General features: G+C 36.4%; 1 protein-coding gene across 1 annotated transcript in view; it reads right to left on the reverse strand.

Annotated features, from left to right (window-relative positions):
- NDFIP2 (Nedd4 family interacting protein 2) overlaps nt 1-27,676 on the reverse strand; it is a 68,930-nt gene that overhangs the window by 28,894 nt on the left and 12,360 nt on the right. The window contains exon 5 of the mRNA XM_058682278.1: nt 5,445-5,601. Within this exon, the coding sequence (XP_058538261.1) occupies nt 5,445-5,601 (157 nt within the window). The remainder of the gene's footprint in view (nt 1-5,444; nt 5,602-27,676) is intronic.

Raw genomic sequence — 27,676 nt, forward strand, 5'->3', positions numbered from 1 at the left:
TTTTTCCATCCCCAATTTTTAGATGATTTTTAAAATATGATCTTCAGAAATATAACACAATAGCAAGGGGAGAGTGCTAATTTTACTTTTTTTTTTTTTAAGTTTATTTATCTATTTGGAGAGTGACAGAGACAGAGCAAGTTGGGAAGGGAACAGAGAGAGAGAGAAGGAGAATCCCAAGCAGACTCCACACTGCCAGCACAGAACCTGATGCGGGGCTCGAACTCACGAACCTGTGAGATCATGACCTGAGCTGAAACCAAGAGTTGGACGCTTAAGCAAATGAGCCACCCAGGAGCCCCAAAGAGTGCTAATTTAGAAAAAAAACCCTGCATCACTTATCACCAACTTCAGCAGTACAGGTAAAGCGATACATACAGGTTGATATACTGATTAGACTCATGCTAGCATCACTGCCAAGAAAATCAGACTCTCAAAGTTGTCCACACCCCAATGTCTGACATCACTTTTGTGATTTCCTCGATTATAAATACAGTATTTGCACATTTTCTATATCGGTTTATAATTTTCTCTATCAGAATTTCCTGCATTTCCACATGAAAACACATTTCACTCTAGCAATTCTTTTCCTTTTGTATTTTAATGTATACTGGTTTTAAAAGAAGTTTTTTAAATGCTATCAATAAGAGCTAAGGATATGAAGCTAGGCAATTTTTAATCCAATGACAGGTAATGCTAGTAGCAGCAGAACACTGAGCACCACCAAAATGGTACAAGGGTCATAAATCCTTAGAAATGACTTCTTATTCAGATGTAAAAACACCACACACAGTCAGGAAAATAGATTTCTTTAGTTCTGAAGCCTCGAATAGAAGCAAAATTTAAGTGAAAGCAATGTTATAAATTTTAAGGCAGTAACATTAAAATTATAAATTTAAAAACTGGAACAATGACATACATTACCCAAGAGGATGAGATCTTTTACATTAACAACAGATATGTAATTTTTGAAAAGTTTTAACTCCTGTGAAAGGCAAAATGAAACTAACAAATGCAACGCAAACTGGGAAAAAGCACGGCTATAGTTTTAACTTTCAGTGGTTAATTTTACTTATTTTTTATCTACCCTTTAAGGCGGCAGTTCTCAACCAGAAAATTTAAAGTCTGGGGAGCTCCAATCCTAGCTGCTCGTCTTAAGTTGTGTGACCTCAAGCAAATCACTTAAGCACTTTATGAAGCTCTACTTTCTCATCCACAAAACTGACTCAGCAAGGCTGTTACTTGCTGTTATATGACAGGATTTAAGAGTAGTCAAGAGGACTCTGTAAACTGTAAAGCATTATACAAATGTCAACTATTATTATTGATGGTGCTCAGATCTATAAAACCAGTCATAAAGTGACCTACTGAAGAACATAATCTCCACAGAAAACTCGTACTGTCCATGCTTAAAATTTAACAGTAAAAGGCTGAAGAAAAACACTATTGATGTTTTTCATTAAAGAGAAGCAAACTTCTAGAATTACTCAGTTCTTGTGCTCAATTACAGTCATGAATGGCCTTTTAGTACAAGTGTAAAAATAAGAGACCAGTAGTCATACAGATTATAAGAATAACTGAATACCTAGGTAGCAAGGACAACCTGTCTTACAATGGAAATTTATCCAATCTCTAAAAATGACATGATCTGTGTGGCACCTGGGTGGCTTAGCTGGTTAAGCATCTGACTCTTAATCTTTGGCTCAGGTCATGATCTCATGGCTGTGAGATCAAGCCCCATGTCAGGCTCCACACTAACTGTGAAACCTGCTTGGGATTCTTTCTCCCTCTCTCTCTCTCTCTCTCTGCCTCTTCCCCACTAACACTGTCTCTCTCTCAAAATACATAAAAATTAAAAAAAAAAAAAAATGACATGGTCCATTATCAAAACTATTCTAGAGCATAGAAGAATGAGAAACTTCTCAATTCATGCTATGTTGCTTCCATACATAATATTAATACTAAAACCACAAAGACAGTACAAGGGTTAAAGATCCCACTAATAAAATTGCAAAACTTTTGGGAAAAAAAACATTAACAAATATAAATCCAGAATGGATTAGAATATGGTAACAATTTAGCCTATGAATGCAGAAATGAATTGGCTTAAAAAGAAATCTAGTAATAACATATTTCATTATGTCAAAAATTAAAGGAGAAAAAAACACAATTCTGTGATAAAGACCCAAAAAGATGACTTCAAGGTTTCTGGCCTAGTGGAGCCATTTACCGAAGTGAAGACAACTGACAAGGAAAAGGTTCAGTGATGGAGGAAGAAGCCATTGACAGTTTTAAAGGTACTGAAACCTCCTTTATCCTTTCAAACTCTTCCCATCAAGAGGTGGAGACTAATTGTCTTGAATAAAGACTAACCCCAGATATTCACTTCTAACAAATCAAATGTGGCAGACGTGACACTGTGTGACTTGAGTGGTAATGCCACAACAGGTGACACAGATTCTATTTGGCTTGTTCTTGGAACTCAGCCTCCATTCAGTGAGGAAGCCCAGGCCACAAGAGGTCACGTACAGGTGTTCTGGCCAACAGTCTCAGCGGAGGCCCCAGCGGAAGCTTGCATCAGCTGCCAAATATGTAAATAAGGAAGCCTCAAGATGACTCCAGCTCCAGGTCACCAAAAGATAATAATCACATGAGATTCTGGGAGACAATCGCATAACTGAATCTAGCCCACCCCAAAAACCATGAGAACTGATAACACTAAATGACTGCTACTTTACTCTGGTTTGTGGTAGCTTGTTATACAGCCAGGCAATGGTGGCCACAAGAAAAAAACCTGTAATTTCAATCTTAGCATTGTCCATCATTCAAACACAGGCAAAGCATCAGGAAAATAACTCCTTTTCTTTCTTCAAGACTACCATTAAATAGATTTGTTTTTCTTTTACCTAGACTAGAATAGCAAATTCACTGCACTATATTCTGGAAACTCATAGAATAATCAAAAAAAAAATTAGCCCAAAATAAATTTTAGCTAGCACCAATCCAGCTGTTAAATCCTATGGCCAAAGACAAATAAAACTGACATAAATCAATATAAAAACTGTCCATCAAACTGGGCACTAAAGAAGCACACTGATCAAATAAACATTATATACAAATAAAAGGAGTAAGCATTTACTAAATTAGTGAGAATACCTTCATAAGAAAATCATTTTCAGCAATTGCATAAAATTGTAAATGGAAAAAGTAAATGGTATGATCTTTTTACACACCCATATGGTCTAGATAAAATTTGTAGAAGCAGAAATGGTAACAAGATAAAGTTGGCAGAAGTTTGAGAAGTATTGATATTGATTACAGAATAAGAGACAAGAAAGATGAAATACTCTAGTGAAGGGTCTTCTAATATTAAAATGTTTCTTATAATAGATTTAAAAAGTGTTTCCTGGGGCGCCTGGGTGGCGCAGTCGGTTAAGCGTCCGACTTCAGCCAGGTCACGATCTTGCGGTCCGTGAGTTCGAGCCCCGCGTCAGGCTCTGGGCTGATGGCTCGGAGCCTGGAGCCTGTTTCCGATTCTGTGTCTCCCTCTCTCTCTGCCCCTCCCCCGTTCATGCTCTGTCTCTCTCTGTCCAAAAATAAATAAAAAACGTTGAAAAAAAAAAAATTTTTAAAGTGTTTCCTAAAGAATACATAAAATACGTAGAGGTTATTTACAATCGTATACAAAAGCATATTTAAAATTTTAAATATTTATTTTTGAGAGAGTGCAAGCAGGGGAGGGGCAGAGAAAGAAGAGGATAAAGGATCCAAGCAAGCTCTGCACTGACAGCAGAGAGCTCCATGCAGGGCTCGAACTCACAAACTGTGAGATCATGACCTGAGCCAAAGTTGGATGCTCAACCAACTGAGCTACCCAGACGCCCCTAAAATTTTTTCAATTATATAATGATTAACTCCAAGAAACAACAAATGTTTGCAAGGATGTGCAGAAAAATAAGCTCTCATGCACTGCTATAGGAATGCAAACTGGTGCAGCCACTGTGAAAAACAGTATGGAAGTTTAAAAAGTCAAAAATAGGGGGTGCCCGGGTGGCTCAGTCGGTTAACAGTCTGACCTCAGCTCAGGTCATGATCTCACCATTCATGGGTTTGAGCCCTGTGCTGTCTGTGCTGACAGCTCAGAGCCTGGAGCCTGCTTCCGATTCTGTGTCTCCGTCTCTCTCTGTCCCTTCCCAACTCTCATGCGTGCTCTCTCACTTTCTCTCTAAAAACTAAATAAACATTAAAAAAACCTTTTTTTCAGTCAAAAATAGAACTACCCTATGATCAAGTAATCGCACACTACTGGGTATTTACCCAAAGAACATGAAAACATTAATCTGAAAGGATATATGCGCCCCTGTATTTATTGTAGCACTATTTACAATAGCCAAATAGCCAAATTATGGAAGAAGCCCTAGTGTCCACTGGTAGATGAAAGGATACAAAAGATATGGTGTGTATGTATATAGTGGAGTATTATTCAGCTTTTTAAAAAAAAGAATGAAATCTTGCCATTTGCAACAACATGGATGGAGCTAGAGAGTATAATGCTAAGTGAAATAAGTCAGGGAAACACAAATACCATATGACTTTACTCATATGTGGAATTTAAGAAACAAAACAAATGAGCAAAGGAAAGAAAACAGAGACAAACCAAAAATGAGACTATTAACCAGAGACAACAAAGAAATGGTTATCGGAAGGACGTGAGCAAAGGGATGAGTGAAATAGGTGAAGGGGATTAAGAGTACACTTATCATGATGAGCACTGAAATGTACAGAACTGCTAAATTATTGTACACCTGAAACTAATATAACACTGTATGTTAACTGTACTGGAATAAAAGTAAAGAATAAAAAATAAATTATATAATGATTAGCTTAGCATTACTGGGAAAATACAAATTGTGGCCGGAGAAACTGAGGAGGGTATTTCTTTAGAATGACCTGAAAAGATAAGATGAACAGTAAGAAGCAGGAACCACTGTCGTATGTCCAGGAATTACTACCATATGTATGTGATAACATTATGTACACCCTTCACCTCCGTTCACACATACCACATTCCTGTTCACACTCAGCATCAATAGTACCTTGTTTTACAACTATCTAAGTAGATATACACAAACACAAATATATAAAAATATGTTGTGTACATACAATGTATTTATTTCTTCCAAAAGCAATATGCTACTCTGTTGGAAATAGTAATAAGCATAAGCAAGTTTATACTTATAATTTTTTTGAAAACAACAAGAATATGAGGCAAGTAATATATGAGTAAACATTTTACAAACTATCCTTGGGAAAACCTTTTTTTAAAAAATCATAAAACCAGGAAGCCTCTTAATAGACTCGATAATTACACAAAACCATACTGGTTAAAAAAAAAGAGAGAGATATTAAAAATATTACTTGTCGTTTCAAACTAGAAACAATACCTGAAGTTGTAGGTACTTCCACAGTAATACTGCTATAAGGTGGAGGAGAAGAGTCAGTTTCAAGTACTGATGCAGAAGGAGCAGTCTGCGGTGTTGAGTTTGAAGTCGATGGTTGCTCTACAGCAGACGACTCTGAATTATCCTCTTCATTGTGAAGCTAAGAGAACAAGGAAAAAGAAAACAATAATGTAATTCTCATTATTATTTTTTAAAAATTTAAGCTGATTTTCAAAGACTGTTTTAGGCAAAGGATCACTTTTTAGCTAAAAACAAAGAAAAATAGCATTTAAAAAGATGAACAAAATTTGTAAGAGATCTAAGCAGTCATTAAAAAATTGTATTTTTGGTAGTTTCTTTACAATAAAATTGAGGTTCAAATTAAGCATTTGTAAAGAAAAAAAATCATGACTAAAATACATTCAAATCCATTCAATCCTACAGTTAATATCATCTACCATGTATTAATCGCTACAAAGAAAACAACTAATACAACCACAATACCATTTCTATTACACTAGCATCTAGGATAACTGAAATGTAACCTGAATTAATAAAATGAAATAATAATATATAAACATTTCAAAAATGCAGAATACTCTAAGGAGGTCTTCTCAAGTACCAGAAGAATTACTTATCAAGCAATATGAACCAATGTGTATATAAAATCTTGGAAGACGCTCTTCAACACAACAAACGTACTGAAAGCTCAGAATTGCAAAATAATACGTTGGATCTGTATTTAACTCATTTAATCCTCACCACATATCTATGAAATAGTATTATCCCCATTTGACAGATTAAAATGGGGGAAGGGAACAACCCTGAAAGGGCTAGAGTAACTTGCTAGACATCACAACAGCCAGGACGGGTAAGGCCAGGACTCAAACCTGAGCAGCAGGGCTGCAGACTTCTTACTTCATTTACAAGTAACCTTTTAAAAAGTGTTTTAAAAACTTTAAATTTGTTAGGAGGTGATGGTAATGACATACAAACTAATTCGAGGTCAACCAAAAGCATCAGTATCTAAAAAGTGACTCACCAAAAAGGTACTATAATTGATCCTTATATTTGCAAAAGAGTCCGTATTAACTATTTAAAAGAATTTTAATATAATTTATTGTCAAGTTAGCTTACAGTATATACAGTGTGCTCTTGGTTTTGGGGGTAGAATCCCAAGATTCTTCGCCTACATACAACACGCAGTGCTCATCCCAACAAGTGCCCTTCTCAATGCCCATCACCCATTTTCCCCTCCCTCCAATGCCCCCCCCATCAACCCTCAGTTTGTTCTCTGTATTTAAGAGTCTCTTATGGTTTGCCTCCCTCCCTCTATTTGTAACTATTATTTCCCCTTCTCTTATGAAATATTTTAAGATACTTTTAAATCTATTAGAATCTTGTTTTGAAAAGAAACTACAGGTCTTCAATATTACTCGATTTTCACATCTTAATTTATTCTTGTAAAGAAATTCAATGTTAAAAATCCCCCAAATTTTGTCACAGAGCAAAACTGTATAAACACAAATCTGAGTGTTGTGATGTGGTGAAATGAACATGCACTTGGGAGTTTAAAAAGAGCATGCAAATTCTTTCTCTACCTTTTAGGAGCTTTGAGAAACCTCTTCTCTGTGCCTCAGTGTCTCCAAGTTTAAGTTCTAAATGCAGCCAAAATCCTCATAGGATTGTAAAATAATATTTGGAAGGCACCCAACATTAACATCTAACACACAGAAGGCATTTAATAAATACTAGTTTCCTCCTTCTTCCCCTTTAATATACTTTATTCTGTGACCTGAAATAATTCGGTGCTATCAGTCCAATAGTCATTCATATGCCTGTAAAAAAATTAAAAATATATATATGCAAAGTAAAATTTACTTCACTGCTGTTTGCATGTGTCTTGGTAAGTGATCTCACTAACACAATACTTTTGTTGAGTTCATAAATTTTAACAGAACTGCCATAAACATACCTAAAATCACTTCTCAAGTTACTAAGACAGTTTTTTTCTCCATAACACCAAGGTTTATGTGACAGAATTCACTCACAGAAACTGAACTGTAAGGTCAAATAATCATAAAGTGAATTTTGCATGAGCTTTGTATTTACCTGCAGTTTTCCAAGCAGGCACTACACGACCACCCTCCTGACTAGCAACACTGCCTCAGAGTCACAAAGCATCTTCCATGTTTCCTAGTACAAGTTACGCAGGGGAACACCTAACTTAGTCATCTTTGATCATATTTTGAAAAGTAAAAATGTTAGACGAGCAAATTGAGGCAAATAAAAGTGAAGTACGGATATATACTAACATTCACAACTAAACAATTAACAGCGATGCTGTCAAAAAATGAAACCACTGCTCCACCGCTACCATTAACAATGCAAATGTGGGTGAACTATACTAAAGAAAACGCCTTATGACAAAACAGCTCTCCTCTGGTTCCTAAGAAACACTCCTTACCATATCAAATACATAAATGTGTTCCCCAGAATGACCAGCTCATTTTTAAAACCTATCAAAATGTACTTAAATAACTGCAATAAAAAGAGTTAACTACAGATATTTTTATATATGATCTCAGAAGTAGAGCTCGGAACTTGTAAAACATACCCTAAATTATTTCAAATGCCCTACAGTTCCAGTTTTATTTAAAAAAAAAATTATAACGTACAGTGAACATTTGCCATGTATCAATAGTAAAACCCAATAACTCAGTCAATAATGTCTATCCACTGTAGCAGAGAACTTCCAAAATGCAATTTTTTTTATTTGATCTCTTTGGTGCCTCTGTAAATTGACCTACTTTGAGTGCCTTTTAACTAAGTCCATTCAAGGGCTCAAACCAAATCACGTTTATCAAACCAGACAGTGTCATTTGTGGAAATTTTTCCTTAATCATGCTGTGCAATGGTTCTATTTTACATTCTGTAAGGATTACCATAAACAGCAAAAAAAGAGACAGGGATAAATAGGGTAGGACCTACATATATACAATAATGAACAAGGCACCTCCAAAGTTATCTTCCTAGCTTATCCTATTTATAAGTCTCCTGAAAAAAAACATGGGCACAGGAAGGGGCACCTGGGTGGCTCAGTCAGTTAAGCCTCTGATCCTTGATTTCAGCTCAGGTCATGATATGGTTGTGATACTGAGCTTCCATATAGGAGTCTTTATCTCCCTCTCTCTCTACCCGCCCCTGGCTCGCTCATGTGCTCTCTCTCAAAATAAATAAATTTTTTTAAAAAATAGCACATGAAAACTAAAACATGTCTTTTATATAGTGACCAGGGTGATGAAAAGTTGCACAGGGAGCCACAGTTTTTTAGCCTGAAGGATACTAGGATAACAAGAGGGCTATCTTCAACATACCTGTAGCTAATCCTTACTGATGTATGCTGAGTATTTTTAATGATAGTCAACCTTAACCATTATGATTAACTCTACCTTGCCGTCCAGTCTTCTCATGTGTAAACTATTATTTATTTTCCTTTAAGCTCTCCTATGCTATGGCACTTCACTCTATCTTAAGGTGATAAAAGATTAACGTAATAACTGTGAGCTTTGCTTCTGAGAAGCCAGAAATCTAATGAATGTTTTCTAAACATACCAAGATGAGAACGTATGGATGTACTATGAAGTGTTCAGTGAGCAGTGTTTGAAAGAGAAAAAAAAAAAACTAAGTTATTGGGGGGAAAAAAGTACGTGAAGAACTAATGTATATTTTGTATACTACCATATTCTTACATTTAATTTTAGCACAAAACAAAACTGGGAAGAAGAGTTCGTAGATGCAAGGAGATAAATTTTACCTCAATAAAAAACCTTTAAAATTTTTTAATTAGATCTTTTAAATTATTAGAATGCTAGCTTTTCTGAAGGGCAACACTTTCAGGCAGATTTTGGATGATTCTCTGGCAAGGCTGCACACCATATAGCTGTTTTTCCCAGAAGAGTCCTACTTTTTATATCTACTATTGCAGGGCTCCATTCAACTTAGCATTTTCTCCACCCCTTTCATTCTCAAGAAAACTGAATGGTCAATTCAATAGTCAACCTACATATAATGGGATTCTTGCCCTTTATATAATATTAATAGATGGCAAAGGCTGCTATAAGATAACATGACTCTAGCAAAAACCTATGGTAGTCTCTATCATTCTATGTTGCCTTAACACCTCAATTAGAGGAGAAAACAGATTAGAGATGCAATAAAATCAACTGGTAGAATCCAGCTACTCATTTTAATCACCCAAGAAGAAAATGAGCTACCTTATCTATGCCTCTAGGGATAAGGTGATAATAGCAGGAGCTACGAAATCCATGCAGACAGCACAAGCGATCTAAACCAATAGCGTGGAACACAGGTTCCCACAAAGCACCGCTGCCTGGTATATGAAGTTAGATTTTCTACCAATAAAACTAAATTATAGCAGTCTTCCTTATATATATATATATACTATTAAGCAAAGTAACAGAACTGTCTTAATGTTAGGGTGTTTTTTCTTCGCTAAAACTTTCCTGTCTCTGGACATTTATCCACTAATGAGAGCTAGCTTATGATAAAGCAAAAATATAAACAATTAGGAAAGAATGTATAAGCAATGAATGAATATTAATAAAAAACTGTCAGTTGGCAAATCATGCTTAATTTTCAGCTTCTTCTCTTGAAAGTACAGAATTTTAGTTGTTTTATATTTCATAATATAAACATATTTCTGCTAGTAAAACCTTTCTTCTTAGCATGAAAGAGTATCATTATTTCATAGTGCTCCACAAACGGTACCATGAGTGCTAGATGCTCCATCACCTGAACAAGGCTGCAAAATAACTATTTAAAACCAAGTGTCGGGGCACCTGGATGGCTAAATTGGGTAAGTGTCTGACTCTTGATTTCAGCTCAGGTCATGATCTCATGCTTCATGACTTTAAGTTCAAGCCCCACATTGGACTCTGCACTGACAGTGCTAAGCCTGCTTAAGATTTTCTCTCTCTCTCTCTCTGACTCTCCCCTGCTCACACTCTTTCTTACAGAAAAATAAATACATAAACTTAACAACAAAAAAAAGTGTCATCAGATATTTTATCAAGACACTTCTTAGTTTTCTCTTAAACAAATAAGGGTTTTGGTTTCATTTCAAAACTGCTATTGTCTGCTTCCAACACGTCAACTGAAAAAAAGAACTGAGATCTCAGACATTAAAATAGAGTGAAACTATGAAAATAAATGTCACCACACATGAAATAAGCCCCTAATTCAGCAATCAGAATCTGAACATTCAAGAGGTTTTAAAATCAAAACTATTTAGGCACAAGAATGAAAAACAAGATCTAGTCAATTCTAATTGCAACCATTTCCTTCCAGCAAACTACCACTTGCAAGTCTGTACTGTGCTTCATGATGCCCTGTGGGGGCTTAGGGACCCTGACAACCTCTAATTAGATTTGGGAATGTTTCTACCTTCCCGATCAGATCATAACCTTCAGAAATTTATAAAGTATGCTTTATCCATCCTGGTATACCCTAAAACAGGTAGCTGAGTGTAGAGCTTGAGTAGGCTTCACATAAAATACAGTCGTCTAAGCCTCCCAGAGTTTTTTTTACCAAAATGGGGGAGGGAGTTTAGTCAAGTAATAGATGCACTTAACATTTCAAGATCAAGAATCATATTTCACATATTTCTAGGATTTCCTCGGTGCTCTACATATAGCAGACACCTGAAATATTTAGTCATTCAACTTTTGTGGGCAGTTATTATTAGTTAATAAGAAAATGTTTGTTATTAAGCTTACTAAAATTAAACCATATTTTCAGAAAAAAATCTCTGAATTACATTAAACAAGAAAATAAATTCCAACCCCACATCACCCAAGTCTTCAGAAAAACTACACTAGAGTCAGCCTTTCTTACCACAGCTAGACAAGACAACCAACAACAAAGAAAGTCACAAAAATCACATGCAGCTATCCTCTCCCATAAGCAAATCAATGAGTTGGCAAGGGTAAGGGTCACTGGATTACAGACAAACTACCTGAGACTGTACGTACAGACAGAAGAAGCATCAGGGACTCAGAGCACAGATAAGTAACGAAAGTTCATACACAGGATTTTTACTCATCAAAAAATGGTTTACTATGAAAGAATATAAGTACAAAACCAAAAACAGGTCATAAAAGGGGTGATCTTTTGATAAAAGTTAGTAGAAATGAAAACTCTAAGAAAACAAATTTTACTGGACATAAGAAACAAAACAGCATCACATAGAAGGAATATAAATTATTAATGAAAAAAATGAAAATATTCCTAATAATTAAAAGAGCACAAACTGTTAGGAAGGATAGTGTTGGGACTCAAACTAGTAAGAGTATAAATTCACTAACTAACTTGAAGAGCAATTTGGCAATTCCTATGAAAGCTGAAGGCGTGTAGGATACAATCATTCTACTTCCAGATGTCAACGCTAGAAAACTCACTAGGACATAAAAATACATGTACAAGATTGCTCTCAGCAGTACTATCTGTAATAGTAAGATACTGAAAACAACAGTCTGCCAGCAGGAAATGAATATTATTTCATGATTTTATAACACAATTCAACACTTTAAATTGATGAATTCGATCAATATGAATCATCATAGATAAATCTTTAAAACATTCCAGGTGAAAAAGCAAGCTGCAAAAGTATAAAACAGCAAAAAACTGTAATAAGTACATTTTCACATAAATCTAAAACCTATCTATTTTATATAGTAAAAACATCCATAGAAATCATATACATCAACTTCAAGACAGCATACGAGGAAGAAGGGGGAGGCATGAATGCAAGGCTTTAAGCATACCTTTCCTTAAAAAAAGGAAAAAAAAGTTCAAAACTTGAAACAAATATGACAAAATGCTATTATCTCCATTTGCCATTATCTCCACAGTGGATATAAAACTATCTTGTAGGGGCGCCTGGGTGGCTCAGTCGGTTAAGCGTCCAACTTTGGATCACGTCATGATCTCGCAGTTCATGAGTTCAAGCCCCGCGTCGGGCTCTGTGCTGACAGCTCAGAGCCTGGAGCCTGCTTCCCATTCTGTGTCTCCCTCTCTCTCTGCCCCTTCCCTGCTCATGCTGTGTCTCTCTCTGTCTCAAAAATAAATAAACATTAAAAAAAAAAAAAACTATCTTGTATATTATTTTCTGTACTTTTATGTTTGAAATGTTTCATAATTTTAATATTTACATTTAAAACAAAAAGTTGAGCTGGCCAAGTTGTCTTCCATGTATATTTATAGCACCCACGACTCCTTAAAAAAAATTAATCCACAATGAAAAACAGGCAATCAGAAAATGAGTCAAATACCAAGCAAAGAGAAAAGTATTAGGAAAAGATATGGTGGTTAGCACTGAATCCTCTTAAATACAGAACTAATGCTAAACATAGAGCTAAAGTCTAAGCTGCTGGCAGAAATCAGGGGCGCCTGGGTGGCTCAGTCAGTTAAGTGTCCAACTCTTGACCTTGGCTCAGGTTATGACTGCCCAGTTCGTGGGATGGAGTCCCACACTGGGCTCTGCACTGACAGTGCTAAGCCTGCTTGGGATTCTCTCTCTCCTCTCTCTCTGCTCCTCCCCTGCTCACGCTCTTTCTCTCTCATTCTTAAGATAAATAAACTTAAAAAAAAAACAAAACAGAAACAAAAACCTGGAGCGCCTAGGTGGCTCAGTTAGTTAATAGTTACGTATCCAACTCTTGATTTCAGCTCACATGATCTCATGGTTTGTGAATACTTGGGCTCTGCACTGACAGCCTGCTTGGGATTCCCTCTCCCTCTCTCTCTCTCTGCCCCTCCCCTGCTTGCGCATGCTCCCCACCCCTCTCTCATTCTCAAAATAAATCAATAAACATTAAAAAAAAAAACTTTAACAAAAAAACCCAAAAAGCAAACATTACATAACCTGAAAAAGTAAAAATATACGTAACATAGAAATGAGGGACTGAGGAAAAAAAGAGATGAGAGAAAGTATCATTTATCTCATCTATCACAGCTGGGATTTAATCTCTAATACCTAAAATTAAAACATGCAGTTTTTTTAAATTATCCTAATTCCCTACTGGTTTTTGTATTTTTTCTTAATCTTGGTGAAATCTTACATAACCAAACAGCTCTGTGTTAAACCTTTATCTAGAATTCAGCTGTTCATTTAGATTTTTTTCCCCTGGTGTTGAATTCAAACAAAATCATATTTCATGTTTTCGTTTTTTAAAATAGCATAAATGGCATTATCCTATTTTTATAACATTATTCCTTTCTATAAGCACAAATGAAATTATGCGCACCAAATGCTAACATAAGTTATTTCTGGTTGCTAAGGTATGGATGCCTATACTGCTTCTTTCTTTGTACTCTTACGGCCTACATTTTTAAAAATAAGTATATATAACTTTTTAGAAAAATTAAAAAGGTCATTACAAAAACACACTTTAGTCTAGTAATTCTTACTTTAAGACTACACCCAAACAAACTAATCAGAAACTTAAAACAAGACTTCTTTATAAAGCTGTTCATCACAGTTTTACAGTAATGGAAAACTGGAAACAATCTATTCATCCAAAATAATATAGGAGTATCAAAAGAATGGAGCCATTTAAGATGGTGTTTCTAACAGGATACTTAATGACATAAGGAAATGATCATGATATAGTATTAAAAAACTGACAAAATTGTGTGGATAAATTATATATTATTCTATGTTTAAATAAGAAAAAGTGTTTCAAACTGACAGGTGACAAAATGGGCAGCATGAGCGCTTGCAAGTTGTACTTTATGTTTCTTTGTTTTTTACTTTTCTATTTTCTCCAAGTTCTCTAGAACTGAGAAGAAAGTAAGAAACATTCGTATTTATTCTTAAGACACAAAGTGATATATTAAAGACATTTCCATCTATGCTTAAAGAAGTTTCTGTAAGCTAGAAAACAGACACTATAAAATTTCTCCATTACCAAATTAAAAAAAAAAAATCACCACATACTCTACATACATCCAATAACCTTTTATAACCATTATCTTTACAAGAAAAGAAAGTCAGGTATATAAACTGATATGATCATCTTTATTTTCCATCAATTTTTAATACAATTATGTATTAATAGCACTAATACATAAAGTAATACCAATATGTACCCATTTTTGTGTGATGATTTTCTAATAAAACACACTTTAGAGGCCAAAATTACTCATAAGGGCTTTTTCTTGGTCTCTTATCCATCTATAGCAGAGTTTGCTTTATGGGGTCCCTTTGCCTTTGTTAATCACATTACATATTCATGTACATCATCTACAAAGTCATTCTGTTTGCACAGGAACACTATCTAGTCCTTAGTACTCCAGTTAAAAGGATGGCACAGTTACATCATCAGCAACATGCCGCCAATATTCTGTTTTATTCAACAACTCAGCTAATAAACGACTCTGCAAACTTTCCACAAACAACTCTGTGAGAAAATGCTCAGTAAGCACCCAGTAGAGCAATAGTAAGCTACTATGGCAGTGACTGTTGTGCTGGTCAGTTTGCTTCCACTACAGCCCTATGTTTAAGTGTAAACAGTACTTCCTCAATCCAAACTAAACTCTAGAAATCAGATATTTCACATTATCTAGATTCTGTATGGTAGGAAAGTGCAAACATGATGGGGACATATCAAAGGACATGGGAGATGAAAGAGGCAACCACTGGTCAAATCTGGGAGGAGCTGAGCCTCATAATAAATGATAACAGTACCAAATTATAATCAGTAGAATAAAATAAGAATCCATTAATTCATACTGATATAAATGAATAAATAAACTGGAGGCAAGGAAATGTTTCCTTGTACAACTCTAAATAAATGTAGAAGAAATGAAAGAACTAGAAAATTACCGTGACGACTACCATAGGTATAACTATTTCAGGCAATAATAACCAGTAAATTCTAAAGCCAGTTGGTGAAAGTATTGTTAGGAAAAAAATGGACATTTGTGGAGTATACTACAAAATAGCAGATGTGAATCTTTCCAAAACATTGTCATGAAAGACTTAAAAAATTAGACAACTGTTCCAGATTAAAAGAGACTAACAGAAGCACAATATTTAATAAAGAGCTACATCCTGATATTTTTCTTTTGCTATAAAAGATCTTAGGGAAACTAGTGAACTTTGCAGATTATATTATTATATCAATGCTACTGATTTTGATAATTTGCACTATAAGTTTATAAGACAATGCCTTTGATTTTACAAAATATACACGGAGATATTTAGATGTAAAAGTACAGCATGTCTGCTATTTACTTTCAAAAATGCTTGGGAGGGGGCGGGGGGGGGGGGGAAACAGTGTATGTTTGTATATACACAATGTAACGGGAATATCACAAAGCAAATATAATAAAAAATCCACATTTGAAGAAACTGTATACATGGTATACAGGATTCTTTGGAATCTTTTTCCACACTTTTTATAAGTCTAAAATTATTTTAAAATAAAAGTTAAAAAACAAAATGGTATACAATAAGAAAATAGAACAATATGTTGTACAAAAACCAACAGATTAACTTAAACTCTACAATCTGGCTTCTAACAATTTCCATTCCAGCATTAGAAATCCTATAAGATCATGAAAAACCTCCACACCTTCAGTCACTTTAGAAAATGGTTTCTCCACATTTAATCAAAATCCAACTTCCCCGGATGGCATTACAACCCTCAAAGGCCTCTCAAACAAATATGTCAATCCTCCCACAGCTCCTCCTTATCCGGGAACAAGAAGAAAAGGAACATTTTCTTGGATATTGCCAGATCTAGATCAAGAGGCTCTCTTAAAGTTTACACTATCTATACAGCTTGTTAGACCCACTTACATCTTATTATTACTATTCACAAGGGTCAAAAATCATTCCCCAGTTAAGCCTTACAAGCCAGCTCTCTACCCCCAACATCCCCTCTGCCTTAAGTCCTACTATGTTACAGGATCACTAAACCAACTTAACACCCCAGCTATAAAACAGGAAGTGATGCTATTCAGAGTTGAGTTATCCAGAGACTACCTCAGTTCACCACTTTTCCTGACCTGACAGTCATCTATTCCTGCTTCTATAAAAAAGATTTCTACATCTAGTAGTTGGTTCACAAACTCCTGGCATTTACCTTTCTCACTTCCTTACTTCCACTAAGTCTATTCTTTGGGCCCTCCATTCACTGCCACTTGGTTTTACTTTCTATCCCATGCAGCCAGGATTATAAAGTGAAAAATTTACATGACACACTCAATTTTCTAGCTCCTATATCCTCTGCTACATGTACACTACTGAGATCCAATCTGGAATGAGTCTCTCTGCTATTCTCCAGGTAGAAAGAGGAAAACAAATCACACAATTGTGCCACACAAATTTAGGTTCTCATCTCAGCAGGGCCATCAGAATAGTCCTCACCACGACAGGTGTTTCAGCTCTGTCAACCTCCTATCCTCCACTTCCGACCTTGGAGCTCAGTCAAAATCTTTGCTTCCTACTTCACAGAGGAAAACAGGTTTTCAAGCAAAAATTCCTTCAACTTCTCTCCCCTGCATCTCTAAATTTAGCATTATGGCATCCATCCTAACATATTCTTTACTCCTAAATGCCAGACAACTGCACAGAGAAGATCCTGCCTCCCAAAGGATCATTTTCTCTTTAAATTATGTCTCTCCTTCCTTTCTCCACTAATTTCTGCCTCTCTACCCACATGTATATTCTATTCATGCCATAGTTAAAAGAGAAAAACTGCCATCAGCTAAAAATAAAGTTTTTTTTCCCCTGTGCTTTTTGAAGTATTTCCATCTTGCCTTTCTTTCCTTCCTTCAGTGACAAACACCCTATAAAGAGAGAGAGAGAGAGACAGAGATCTATTCTTACTCTGTGCACTTCTAATTCTCATTTCCTCTCAATCCATCACCAACTGGCTTTCACCCAAAGAGCTCTTGCTAGGAACACCTACCTCCTAATTGTTAAATCCAAAAGCCTTTTTTTCAGTCCTCATTATAAGAAAATCTTTAATACATTCAACTCGATTGAGTGTACTTCTAATTGGTTTTTCTTTAGCCTCCACAGAACTATTTCCTTCTGGTTTTCCTCCTACCTCTGACTACTCATTTTGTTTCTTTTGCAGGGGTCCTTATTTTACTCTGCCAACTTTAAAAAGTCTTAGCTAAAACTGAATCAAGAGCTGTGGAGACTGCCTCGAAGACACAGACTGGACTGAAGCTGGATAGTGTGTAATTGATATGATTTAGTTTCATTTACCAAGGGCATAAGCAACTAACCCCATGTAACAATGCTGAAGTTGCTATTACAAGCATTCATCATTTAAAAAAATAGCACAGTGTACTGTCTTCTGATTTTACATTCTCTTAGATGGCTGCGTAGCTGCTAATGAATAAACTAGAAAAGAAGATAACCTGATATCAGAAGATCTAAATTTCCTACCCCTCCTAACTGCATAATCTTCACTGGTCTTTGGGCTTCATCTTCTTTCTGTGAATCATTCATTTTCATTCAGTAGTCAGTTATCTAACATCTACTAAGTGCCTAATATGTTCTAGGTACCACACTGGGTGCAAGAAATGGGTATAAATTCCAAACCATCAATCCCGAGAACTTCTAGCTTCTAACAACTAGGAGCTCTAGGCAAGGCCATGATACAGTATAACTAGGGCTACAACAGAGAGAATAAAGGAAAACAAAAGTCTGTATCGTCTATCACAGATAAACCAGAGAGCCAAGACCAGCAAGGACCCAGGCCTGAAACATCAATTTTCCCTCAGCAAACACAGAGAAGCTATGAACAGAATCCTCAAGCAAAACTAAATACAGTAATAACAATTATGAGACAAGCTGTTAATGATTCATCCAGGAAGGATAGCAAATGCCAAGATGCCACTACAGGCAAAAGTCAAAGGACTCATCCATCAGTGTTACGTGCGAAAGCAAACCTTCAAAAGTTGGCTGATAAATGAAATACATAATCTCAATAACTTCACAATATCAGAAGCCAAACACACACACATTCTCTCTGTTCCTTTCAAAAAATCGTGTGTTTCTACACTGACTCACACTATATATTTCTTTACTCCCATATAAATATTAGTTATTCTCATGCTATAGTGATCACTATATTGCCACATTTCTAAAGGCATGGTCAATACAGAAACACCATTATGCCTAGGTTTTCCACACAACTTGATGTGACTGCTGGCATTTTCTAATAAAAATTTACACACGTGAATTCCATTACTGTATTGATTTGCCCTAGGAGCAAAGATGCACAAGACAAAAACATGTTATAACTTGTGCCTCTGAAGAAACCAGAGCAAAATTACTTCCCAGAGAGAAGCTGAGTAGGTGGTTCTCTATGTTACTCAAATTCCAACTGTCAGCAAATCTCAGCACACATAATAAAACAAATTTACCAAATAGGTTTTTCGGGGGGGGTGGGGGAGGGGGAAACCTGGTAATCTAAATGCTTTACTCTCTGCAAAACTGAATTTTGCTTTTAAAAGAAATCTTTAGTTAGCGTAAGTAAAACAGTGAAAGACTTGAAAGTACATATTTCATTATACAGTAATTTTGCTTTTAACTAGAGTCAATGAATAGCACTGTGTAGGCATATATTACGTATAGACAAATAAAATACTAGCACAAACAGTTCTGAGCCCATCCTCAATCACCTGAATTGGGCTAAAAATAAGAAGCATACTGGGTTTAAACACAACGGGGTTGGAATCAACTTTTCTAGATTCAAATCTAGGCTCCAGCACTTACTAACTCTTGTGATCTACCTGGGCTTCAGTTTTATCATCTTAAACACAAAATGGTTACTCACAGGGTTTCTGTAAGAATTATAAAATTAACACCTGTAAACACTTAGAATAATGCCTGACACAGTAAAACTCCAATAAGTGTTAGTTTAAAAAAACAAGACAAAGCCACTTTACATGTATCACCCACTTTTGTCTCTACGATAACCCTCTGAGTATGGCTGAGTAAAATGAGCACGGTGGAACAAGTATGAATTAAACTGACACACCTAGTTAGAAGCAGAGTCCAAGATTCAAATACAGATTGTACTGTCTCTAAATTCAGACTCTTTCTAATTCAAAATGCCTCCAATAAAAAAATCAGGGGTAGTAATCCATTCTGCCACAAAATGACCTTTTTGAGTACTTCTTATGCTGATTCAAGTACGAACACACACACACACACACACACACACACACACACGCACACACACCCCATCTTTGAATCCACCCATCTACTTCCCTTCAGTGCCACTCCTCTAATCCAAGCCACCACTATCTCTTACCTAAACTATTGCCATAGCTTCCTAACTAAATTGCAGACACTAACATTTGTTAATTCTTGGTTGGTTCACCAAGAAATAATACAACACTGAAGCCCACCTATGTAAGTCAAGAACACATAAACACATCTTATAAAACACAAATCTTTTTAGAAAAATATCTCCTTTAGAGGAGTACCCAATTTAAAGAAAATCTCCAACATGAAAGAAAAACAAAACAAAAATATTAAAAAGAAAGTTAACGTAGGGAGTAGAAAATAAAAAATCTCACTAATCTACAGTTGGATCTAGTTCCAGCATGGCAGTATAGGCCCCCTAAAGTCAAACCCTCCCACTGATAGCAACTAAAAACTTGGGACAACATACAAAGCAACCCAACTGCCTGAGCACTCTGAACACTAAAGAAAATAGGGATGTAGAGGAAAGTTAAAACTTGATGAAACAACCTGCACAAAATACCAGCACCCCACCACCACCCGCCTTTTATTTCTTTTTGCAGCTTTGCTCTGAGGTAGAACCACAGTTGTGGAAAACCACTGTGGCTTGGGCTACTAAAACCCCAATAGAAATCCTATTCCTGGCCAAAAGAAGCATGGAATGCAGCCAAACCGGCCAGAAAGTACAGAAACATCACTACCTTTGGAACCATGTAGGTGTTAAGACTAACCCAAAATAGATTAGTAAAGGCCTAAAATTTAATATCATATCTGAACCACTGCACACATAGTGTGAAGCAGTACTTAAAATCTAAAGCTGAGAGGATGGCTCTTAAAACAAAACAGCTATATTCTCCAGAGGACCACAGCAAAACTCAGAAGATCCAGGATAAAATCCAAAATTACTAGAAATAAAAAATACTAGAAAATATAAAACATTCTCCAGGAAAAGGGCAATCAAGAGATGCCAATTCCAAGATGACTCAGATTATAGTCACCATGCAAGCATTTTAAAGCAGCTATTATAATTATGTTCCAGGAAGTAAAGCAAAATTACCTTGAAATCAATGAAATGACAGAGAATCTGAGCAGAAAAACAGGAAAAAAAACAGCAACAAACTTTTTGAGTGAATTTTACCTCCAAGCATCTTTTCTTAGGAACCTACCAGAAAACATGTCACAATGAAATAAAAGAATAAATCAAAATCAGAGTAAGACTTGTAATTCAAGAAACAGGATCCAACATAGCAAAGTATTACACAAAGAAGTCTCAGTATGATAGCTCTGTACTAAGCCTAGAAAACAGTACAAATGGAAAAAGGAGGAAGAAGGGCTCTAGAAAGACTGTCTTCAAAGAACAAAATAATAATTATCTGATACAAAGAATACAGCTGAAGACCAAATTCTGAAAAACCACCATTGGGTATGCAAAGAATTAACTCAGATACAGAGAAAAATAAAGAAATAAAAATTAGGCAACTCTATTAAAAATATTAAAAAGTTCCACAGAATACACCACCTGACTCAGTAACGAGCAATATTTTCATGTCGTAAAATGTAAACACTATTACTAATTTAAAAATTAGGTACCTTTCATATATTTAATACTCACAATAATCTTATGAAGTAGGTCCTGCATTTGTACTGCCCTTACTTTATAGATGAGGAAGTTATAGCATAGAGAGGTTAAGTAACTGGCCCAAGGTTACAGTGCCTATAGTGAGGAGCCAAGATTTGAACGCTAGAGGTGAGACTACAAAGATCATGATCTGAAAGGGGAAAGGAGGACATGTAAGAAAATACTGTTGACCCTTTAACAACATGGGTTTGAACTGTGTGGGTCCACTTACATGCGGATTTTTTTTCAATAAATACAGTACTGTAATTGTATTTCCATTATAACTTTCTTGGGTTTTGTTTTGTGTTGTTTTGTTTTGTTTTGGAGAGAGATGGAGGGAGAGAAAAATCTTAAGGAGGCTCGCACCCAGCACGGAGCCCCATGCAGGGCTCAATCTCACAACCACGAGATCATGACCTGAGTTGAAATCAAGAGTCAGACACTCCCAACTGAGGGACCCAGGTGCCCCGAGGAAAGAAAATCTTAAGAAAATTATAATGAGGGGCGCCTCCTGGGTGGCTCAGTCAGTTAAGCGTCTAACTCTTGATTTTAGCTCAGATCACGATTCCAGGGTCATGGGATCAAACCCCATGTTGGGCTATGCGCAGAGCATGGAGCCTGCGTAAGATTTTCTTTCTCTTTCTCTCTTTCTCTCTCTCTCTCTCTCTCTCTCTCTCTCTACCCCCCACTCCCTCTAGCTGTCCTTCTGCCTCTCTCTCCTTTCCCCCGTTTGTGCACTTTCTAATAAAAATAAATAAGTTAATAAAAAAAGATTTTTTCTCTAGAAGACTTTATTATAAGAATACAGTATATAATACATGTAACATCAAGTTATACCTACGTTGTCCAAGGATCAACTGTAGAATTAATCAATAAGTAAATGAATATACATATATGTTAAAAATGCAGAGTTAAAGCAGCTAAAAAAGATTTTTTTTTTTTTTTTTTGAGGAGAATGGCTTAGAGGACAAAGAATGGAAAAGGGGACTATTTCTCAGTATTTGACATTAATATTAATATCTACTACTGTAACATATATTATAAAATGTAATATATTTTAACTTAACTGATATGTTTGCAAGTAATAAAGTAACATCTGTCCTCCCACCTTTGCTGCACAACCTGGAACAGACCCTCCTCCTTCAGTTAATCTATAAAATGAGAATATTGAAGAAAATGATCACTAGCTAACTTCCACAATAAATGGAAACAGTTTATTCTCCTTCTTTCCATAAGTAGATCAAATAACCTAACCATGGTTCACTATCTTGCAAATACAAGCCACCAGTCAGATGAAGAATTATGTAAAAATTGCAGAATTCATCTAAACAGATTCCTCAGCGCTATTCTAAAAGAAAGTACCTACCCTAATTATGGACATCAAGAATATCAACATTGTATAGGCTAGGCAAAACATCGTTGTTGGGTTTTTTGGTCATAACGGTCTTTGGAAAACTGTTCACTTTACAAATAAAAGATAATACACCAGTAACTCATGCATACACCTGAAATCATTCAGAAAGGCCTGATCTATTTCTTCAATAAGTATGCACTATGCATCTATAATGGGTTCAGAACTATGATATACACTATCACAAACAAAACAGACCTAAGCTTTACTTCCCATTGGGTTTACAAAATACATACCAAAGAACAAGAACTATGATAGGGATCCATGCACAGTATTAAAATAACACACAGAACTTGGTAGGTAGTAAAGGGTGGGAAATGGGGGAGGGAGGAAGCAGACAGTGAGAGAAGATTTTCTGGAGGAAAGCACATCTAAACAGATCTGAATAAAGAACAGAAATTAATCCTGAGGAAGGAGGGACATAAGAAAAAGGGGGGATAATATGTTCAAAAGCCAAAAAGCAAGAGAGCATGCTTCGGAGTGGTGGTTAGAGAGGAACAGAGCAAGAGAACAAAAGTAAAAAGAGTTCAAAATATCTTTAGTGCACAGCGCAATAACAAATCAAGCAGAGGCTCATGTTGTTCTCTAAACAAAAACTCAAAAAGGGTCAAGATTTATTTCAAGGCCCTTCCTCTTTTGGGGAAATCACACAGAAGTTACCCTGATATAAATGAAAGCTCTAAGTGAAAACAATGTTCTATAAAAACTGTCACTACTGGATTTCTTCAGTCCAACATCTAAAGTCTATAAGTCCTAAGCACCTCAAAATTAGTAAAGAGGTAAAACCACCCAGTTTATTTCCTGATTTTCAAAGCCTATGCTAAACAGCAGTCTCTTTATATAATGTAACTGGTAATACTGGAGAAACATCACAAACTAAACGACAGCACATTCCTAACTTTAAAATATTAAATTGTTCATGTTCAAACAAATCTTAAAAGTAAGCAAGTTGAAATAATCTGATAGTAAATCTTAGACTACTGCAGCATTTCCCAACTTGCATTTGGCATGTCTTTAACAAGAATTTTATCCACACCTTAATTCCAGCTATGTAATCAAACTCTGGAAGAAACCATAACAACAAGACATGAAAACACAGACACAGGATGGATTATGATCACATGCTAGGTAGGCTAGTCCAAATTACAAGGATCTTGTCAGTAAATTTACATTTAATAAACATCAGCAGAATAGAATGTATTCTATAGTTATTTAAACTTGTCAGGCCTAGGGGCGCCTGGGTGGCGCAGTCGGTTAAGCGTCCGACTTCAGCCAGGTCACGATCTCGCGGTCCGTGAGTTTGAGCCCCGCGTCAGGCTCTGGGCTGATGGCTCGGAGCCTGGAGCCTGTTTCCGATTCTGTGTCTCCCTCTCTCTCTGCCCCTCCCCCGTTCATGCTCTGTCTCTCTCTGTCCCAAAAATAAATTAAAAACGTTGAAAAAAAAAATTAAAAAAATAAATAAATAAATAAACTTGTCAGGCCTATAAACATAAAATATATACAAAATTCTGAAATAATATTAATACACACATAATCAGACAATGTTTTAGAATGTAAGTCTGACATTAAGGAAAGAATAAAAAGAAAATAGTCGTTAAGTAACCAATATAAAACAGATGAGAAAACCAAAGGAGTACTCACAGTTCCATAGTTAATGAAGACACTAAGCCGGGCCACTGCAAATGGCTTCATGGGTTAATAAACAACTCTAGGGGGTGTCAATCATGTATACACAGAAAGACAAGGCAATACATGTTAAGTTGGAAGGTAACATAAACACACACCACCACGACAACAACCTTAGAGATCCCAAGTGTCAGTAACAATGAAAAACAAATATAAAAATAGAATAAAATAACATAAGCAAGGTTTTGAGTGTACGAAATTGGTCTGGAGCTAGCATCATTTGTTTATTCGCTCTCATCAAATACTTCTAAGGGCCTCCCATATACGAGGTATTGAAAGATACAGCAGTGAACTAAACAGACAAAATCCCTGTCCTTATGAAGATTACACCTGTGGTGAAAGGAGGAGGTAGGAATTAAATATGCAAAATATTTAGAGTATCAGTTGGTGATAAGTACTATGGGAAAAACTGAGAAAGTGGAATTAGGAGTACTGTAAAGAAAGTGTAGTTATTTCAAATAAGAGGGCCAAGAATGGCTTCAATGACGTGACCACTCCAACAGAATGAAGATTCTACCAGACATGAGAAACCTGTCTTTGCCATTCTCACAGAAAAATGTTATACTCTATTCCACTATCCATTCATCTCTACCCCCATTCTAGTGACAGACTAGGTAGCTGCCCGATTACAAGTAAGTGACACAAAACAACCTTACCACATTCCTAAGGGTTTGTTTTGGAGACTGGGTGAAATAAATAATTTGGCAAAAGCATCTGGCAAAGGGCCCCAAATTCAGGACTGATTGAGGTACATTCCCAAATCATTTACAACAGGGGTGGACAAATTACAGCCAGCAGGTCTAATCCAGCCCACTGCTTTTGAGCCACATCAATTTGTTTACATATTAAGTATGGATACTTTTGCACTACAACGGCAGATTGGAGAAGTTATGACAGAGACCACATTACCCTGGAAAGCCTAAAATATTCACTATTTGGCCCTTTACAGAAAGTTTGACAACACCTGGTCTAGATCATCATCATAATCATCATCATCATCACCACCCCTTCATAGTAAGACCACTTTCAGGGACATCTTCATGAGCACATGACCAGTGTAGTCACACAGAATCCTGCCTCAAAAAGGCCCCATGCTTGGGGTTTAATGCTTTGTGGTCACCATCTTAAAATCCTTAATAATTTTATCTTTGAATCTGAGTTTTTTTTAAATATGAAATTTATTGTCAAATTGGTTTCCATACAACACCCAGTGCTCATGCCAACAGGTGCCTTCCTCAATGCCCATCACCCACTTTCCCCTCCCTCCCACCCCCCATCAACCCTCAGTTTATTCTTAGTTTTTAAGAGTCTCTTATGGTTTGCCTCCTTCCCTCTCTGCAACTTTTTTTTTTCCCCTTCCCCTCCCCCATGGTCTTCTGTTTTATAAGTGAACTCCAAAGGGACAATAGACCATGTGCCAGGGGCTTAGAACCTTGGTTCATAAGCAGCCCACCTCCCAAGGAAGAATTCTCAGTCAGCTGAACTCTGTGGCTCAGCTTGATCTCCCCACCTTTGCCCCATGAGTAGAGGGGCGAAGTAGACAGCACCCCATCCCAGGCTGGTATCACCATGACACATTCACAGGCAAACCAGCAAGGTCTTCTCCTATTGGTGATTCATGTATGGAGCAAGTCCTAGCATGGAGGATGCAATCCATTGGGAGTTGTCCATCTGCTGTGGGTTGAGACAGCAGACCTACAGAAAGGGACTGCCCCAGGGCAGGACACCACATTTTCATTTGGCATTGGACCTTGCAAATTATGTAGCTAGACTTCACTGTTTTCATAAAACAAAAATTATAAACTGAAGTTGTAAGTGAAAGTTCCATTCTTCAATCAAATTCATGAAATTACTATGGTTTGTCCCATTGCACTATGAGCCAACTCCCTTCATCTTGCTCTACCACAGTTTTCTTCATATTTCTTAAATAAATTCACTTCCACCATAGGCCACTACCACACCTGAAATACTCACCAACTACAACAGTTCAATCAAGTCTCATCCTAACTGTCATACCTTCAGAATGGATACAGTTCTCTATTATCCTGATTCCAATCAACCAAGGGGTCAAACCAACTGGTGTGACATCTCCAAAGATGGTCACTACTAATTTATTACCACCATGTACATGCATGCCTCTCCTTCACTGAAAGATGGAGTTCATTTCCTCTCCCTTTGAATCTCGGCTGGACCTATGACTGCTTTAACTTTTAATACACAAGAGAACTGAAATGAGTGAGTCAACAGTGTCAGCTGGGCTCCCAATCAATAGTCAGCATCAACTGCTAGCCAAGTGAGTGTTCAATCCAAAAAAGCCACAAAATGGCTGCAGACCCTGCTAACATCGCATGGTGCAGAAAAACCACTCTGTTGATAAGAGCCAACCCATGGGATCCTGAAACATAATAAAATGCTTGTGTATGGAGTAGTTTGCTACAAAGTAATATAAAACTAAAACAGGGGCACCTGGGTGACTCAGTAGGTTAAGTGTCCAAGTTCAGCTCAGGTCATGATCTCGTAGTCCATGGGTTCGAGTCCCGCACTGGGCTCTGTACTGACAAGCTCAGAGCCTGGAGCCTGCTTCGGATTCTGTGTCTCCCTCTCTCTGCTCCTCCCCTGCTCACACACTCTCTCTCTCTCTCAAAAATAAATAAACATTAAAAAAAAACAAAAAAACTAAAACTAAATCTGAATACAAGATCTATCACAGCTGGGCCTATTATTTAACCTCTTCATGTCTCATTTTTTCTCATCTGCAAAGTGAGGATCATGACATTATTTCATAGAAGTGGTCCAAGGATTAAATGTGCTCATATGCATAAAGCACTTGGCAGAGTTCTCAGCATATTCCTGACATAATGCAAAGTCATTACTGTTCTCTTACTGCTATTTTAGTATTGATGAAATGTATTATTTATCCCACAAGCCTGCTTCATTTTCTTTAAACTACCTAGTTCTACCTCCTCCACCAAAGTATAAGCCATAGGACAAGAACTTAGCTGTTTTGTTCACCAGCACTTAAAACAGAATTTGGCAGAGATACTTCATAAATTATATATTGAATAAATAAGTTATAGGACCTCTTTTTCATAATCAATAATGATATCTAACACTGTTCCCATACCTTAAGTGTAAATCTGACAAGAGGCACTCAAAACATAAAATAAGCATATAAGCTACAATGTGGTATTTTCATGATACAATTCCAGTGCATTTACTTGTCA

This window comes from Neofelis nebulosa, chromosome 1 (genome assembly GCF_028018385.1).
Source record: "Neofelis nebulosa isolate mNeoNeb1 chromosome 1, mNeoNeb1.pri, whole genome shotgun sequence".
Lineage (NCBI taxonomy): Eukaryota > Metazoa > Chordata > Mammalia > Carnivora > Felidae > Neofelis > Neofelis nebulosa.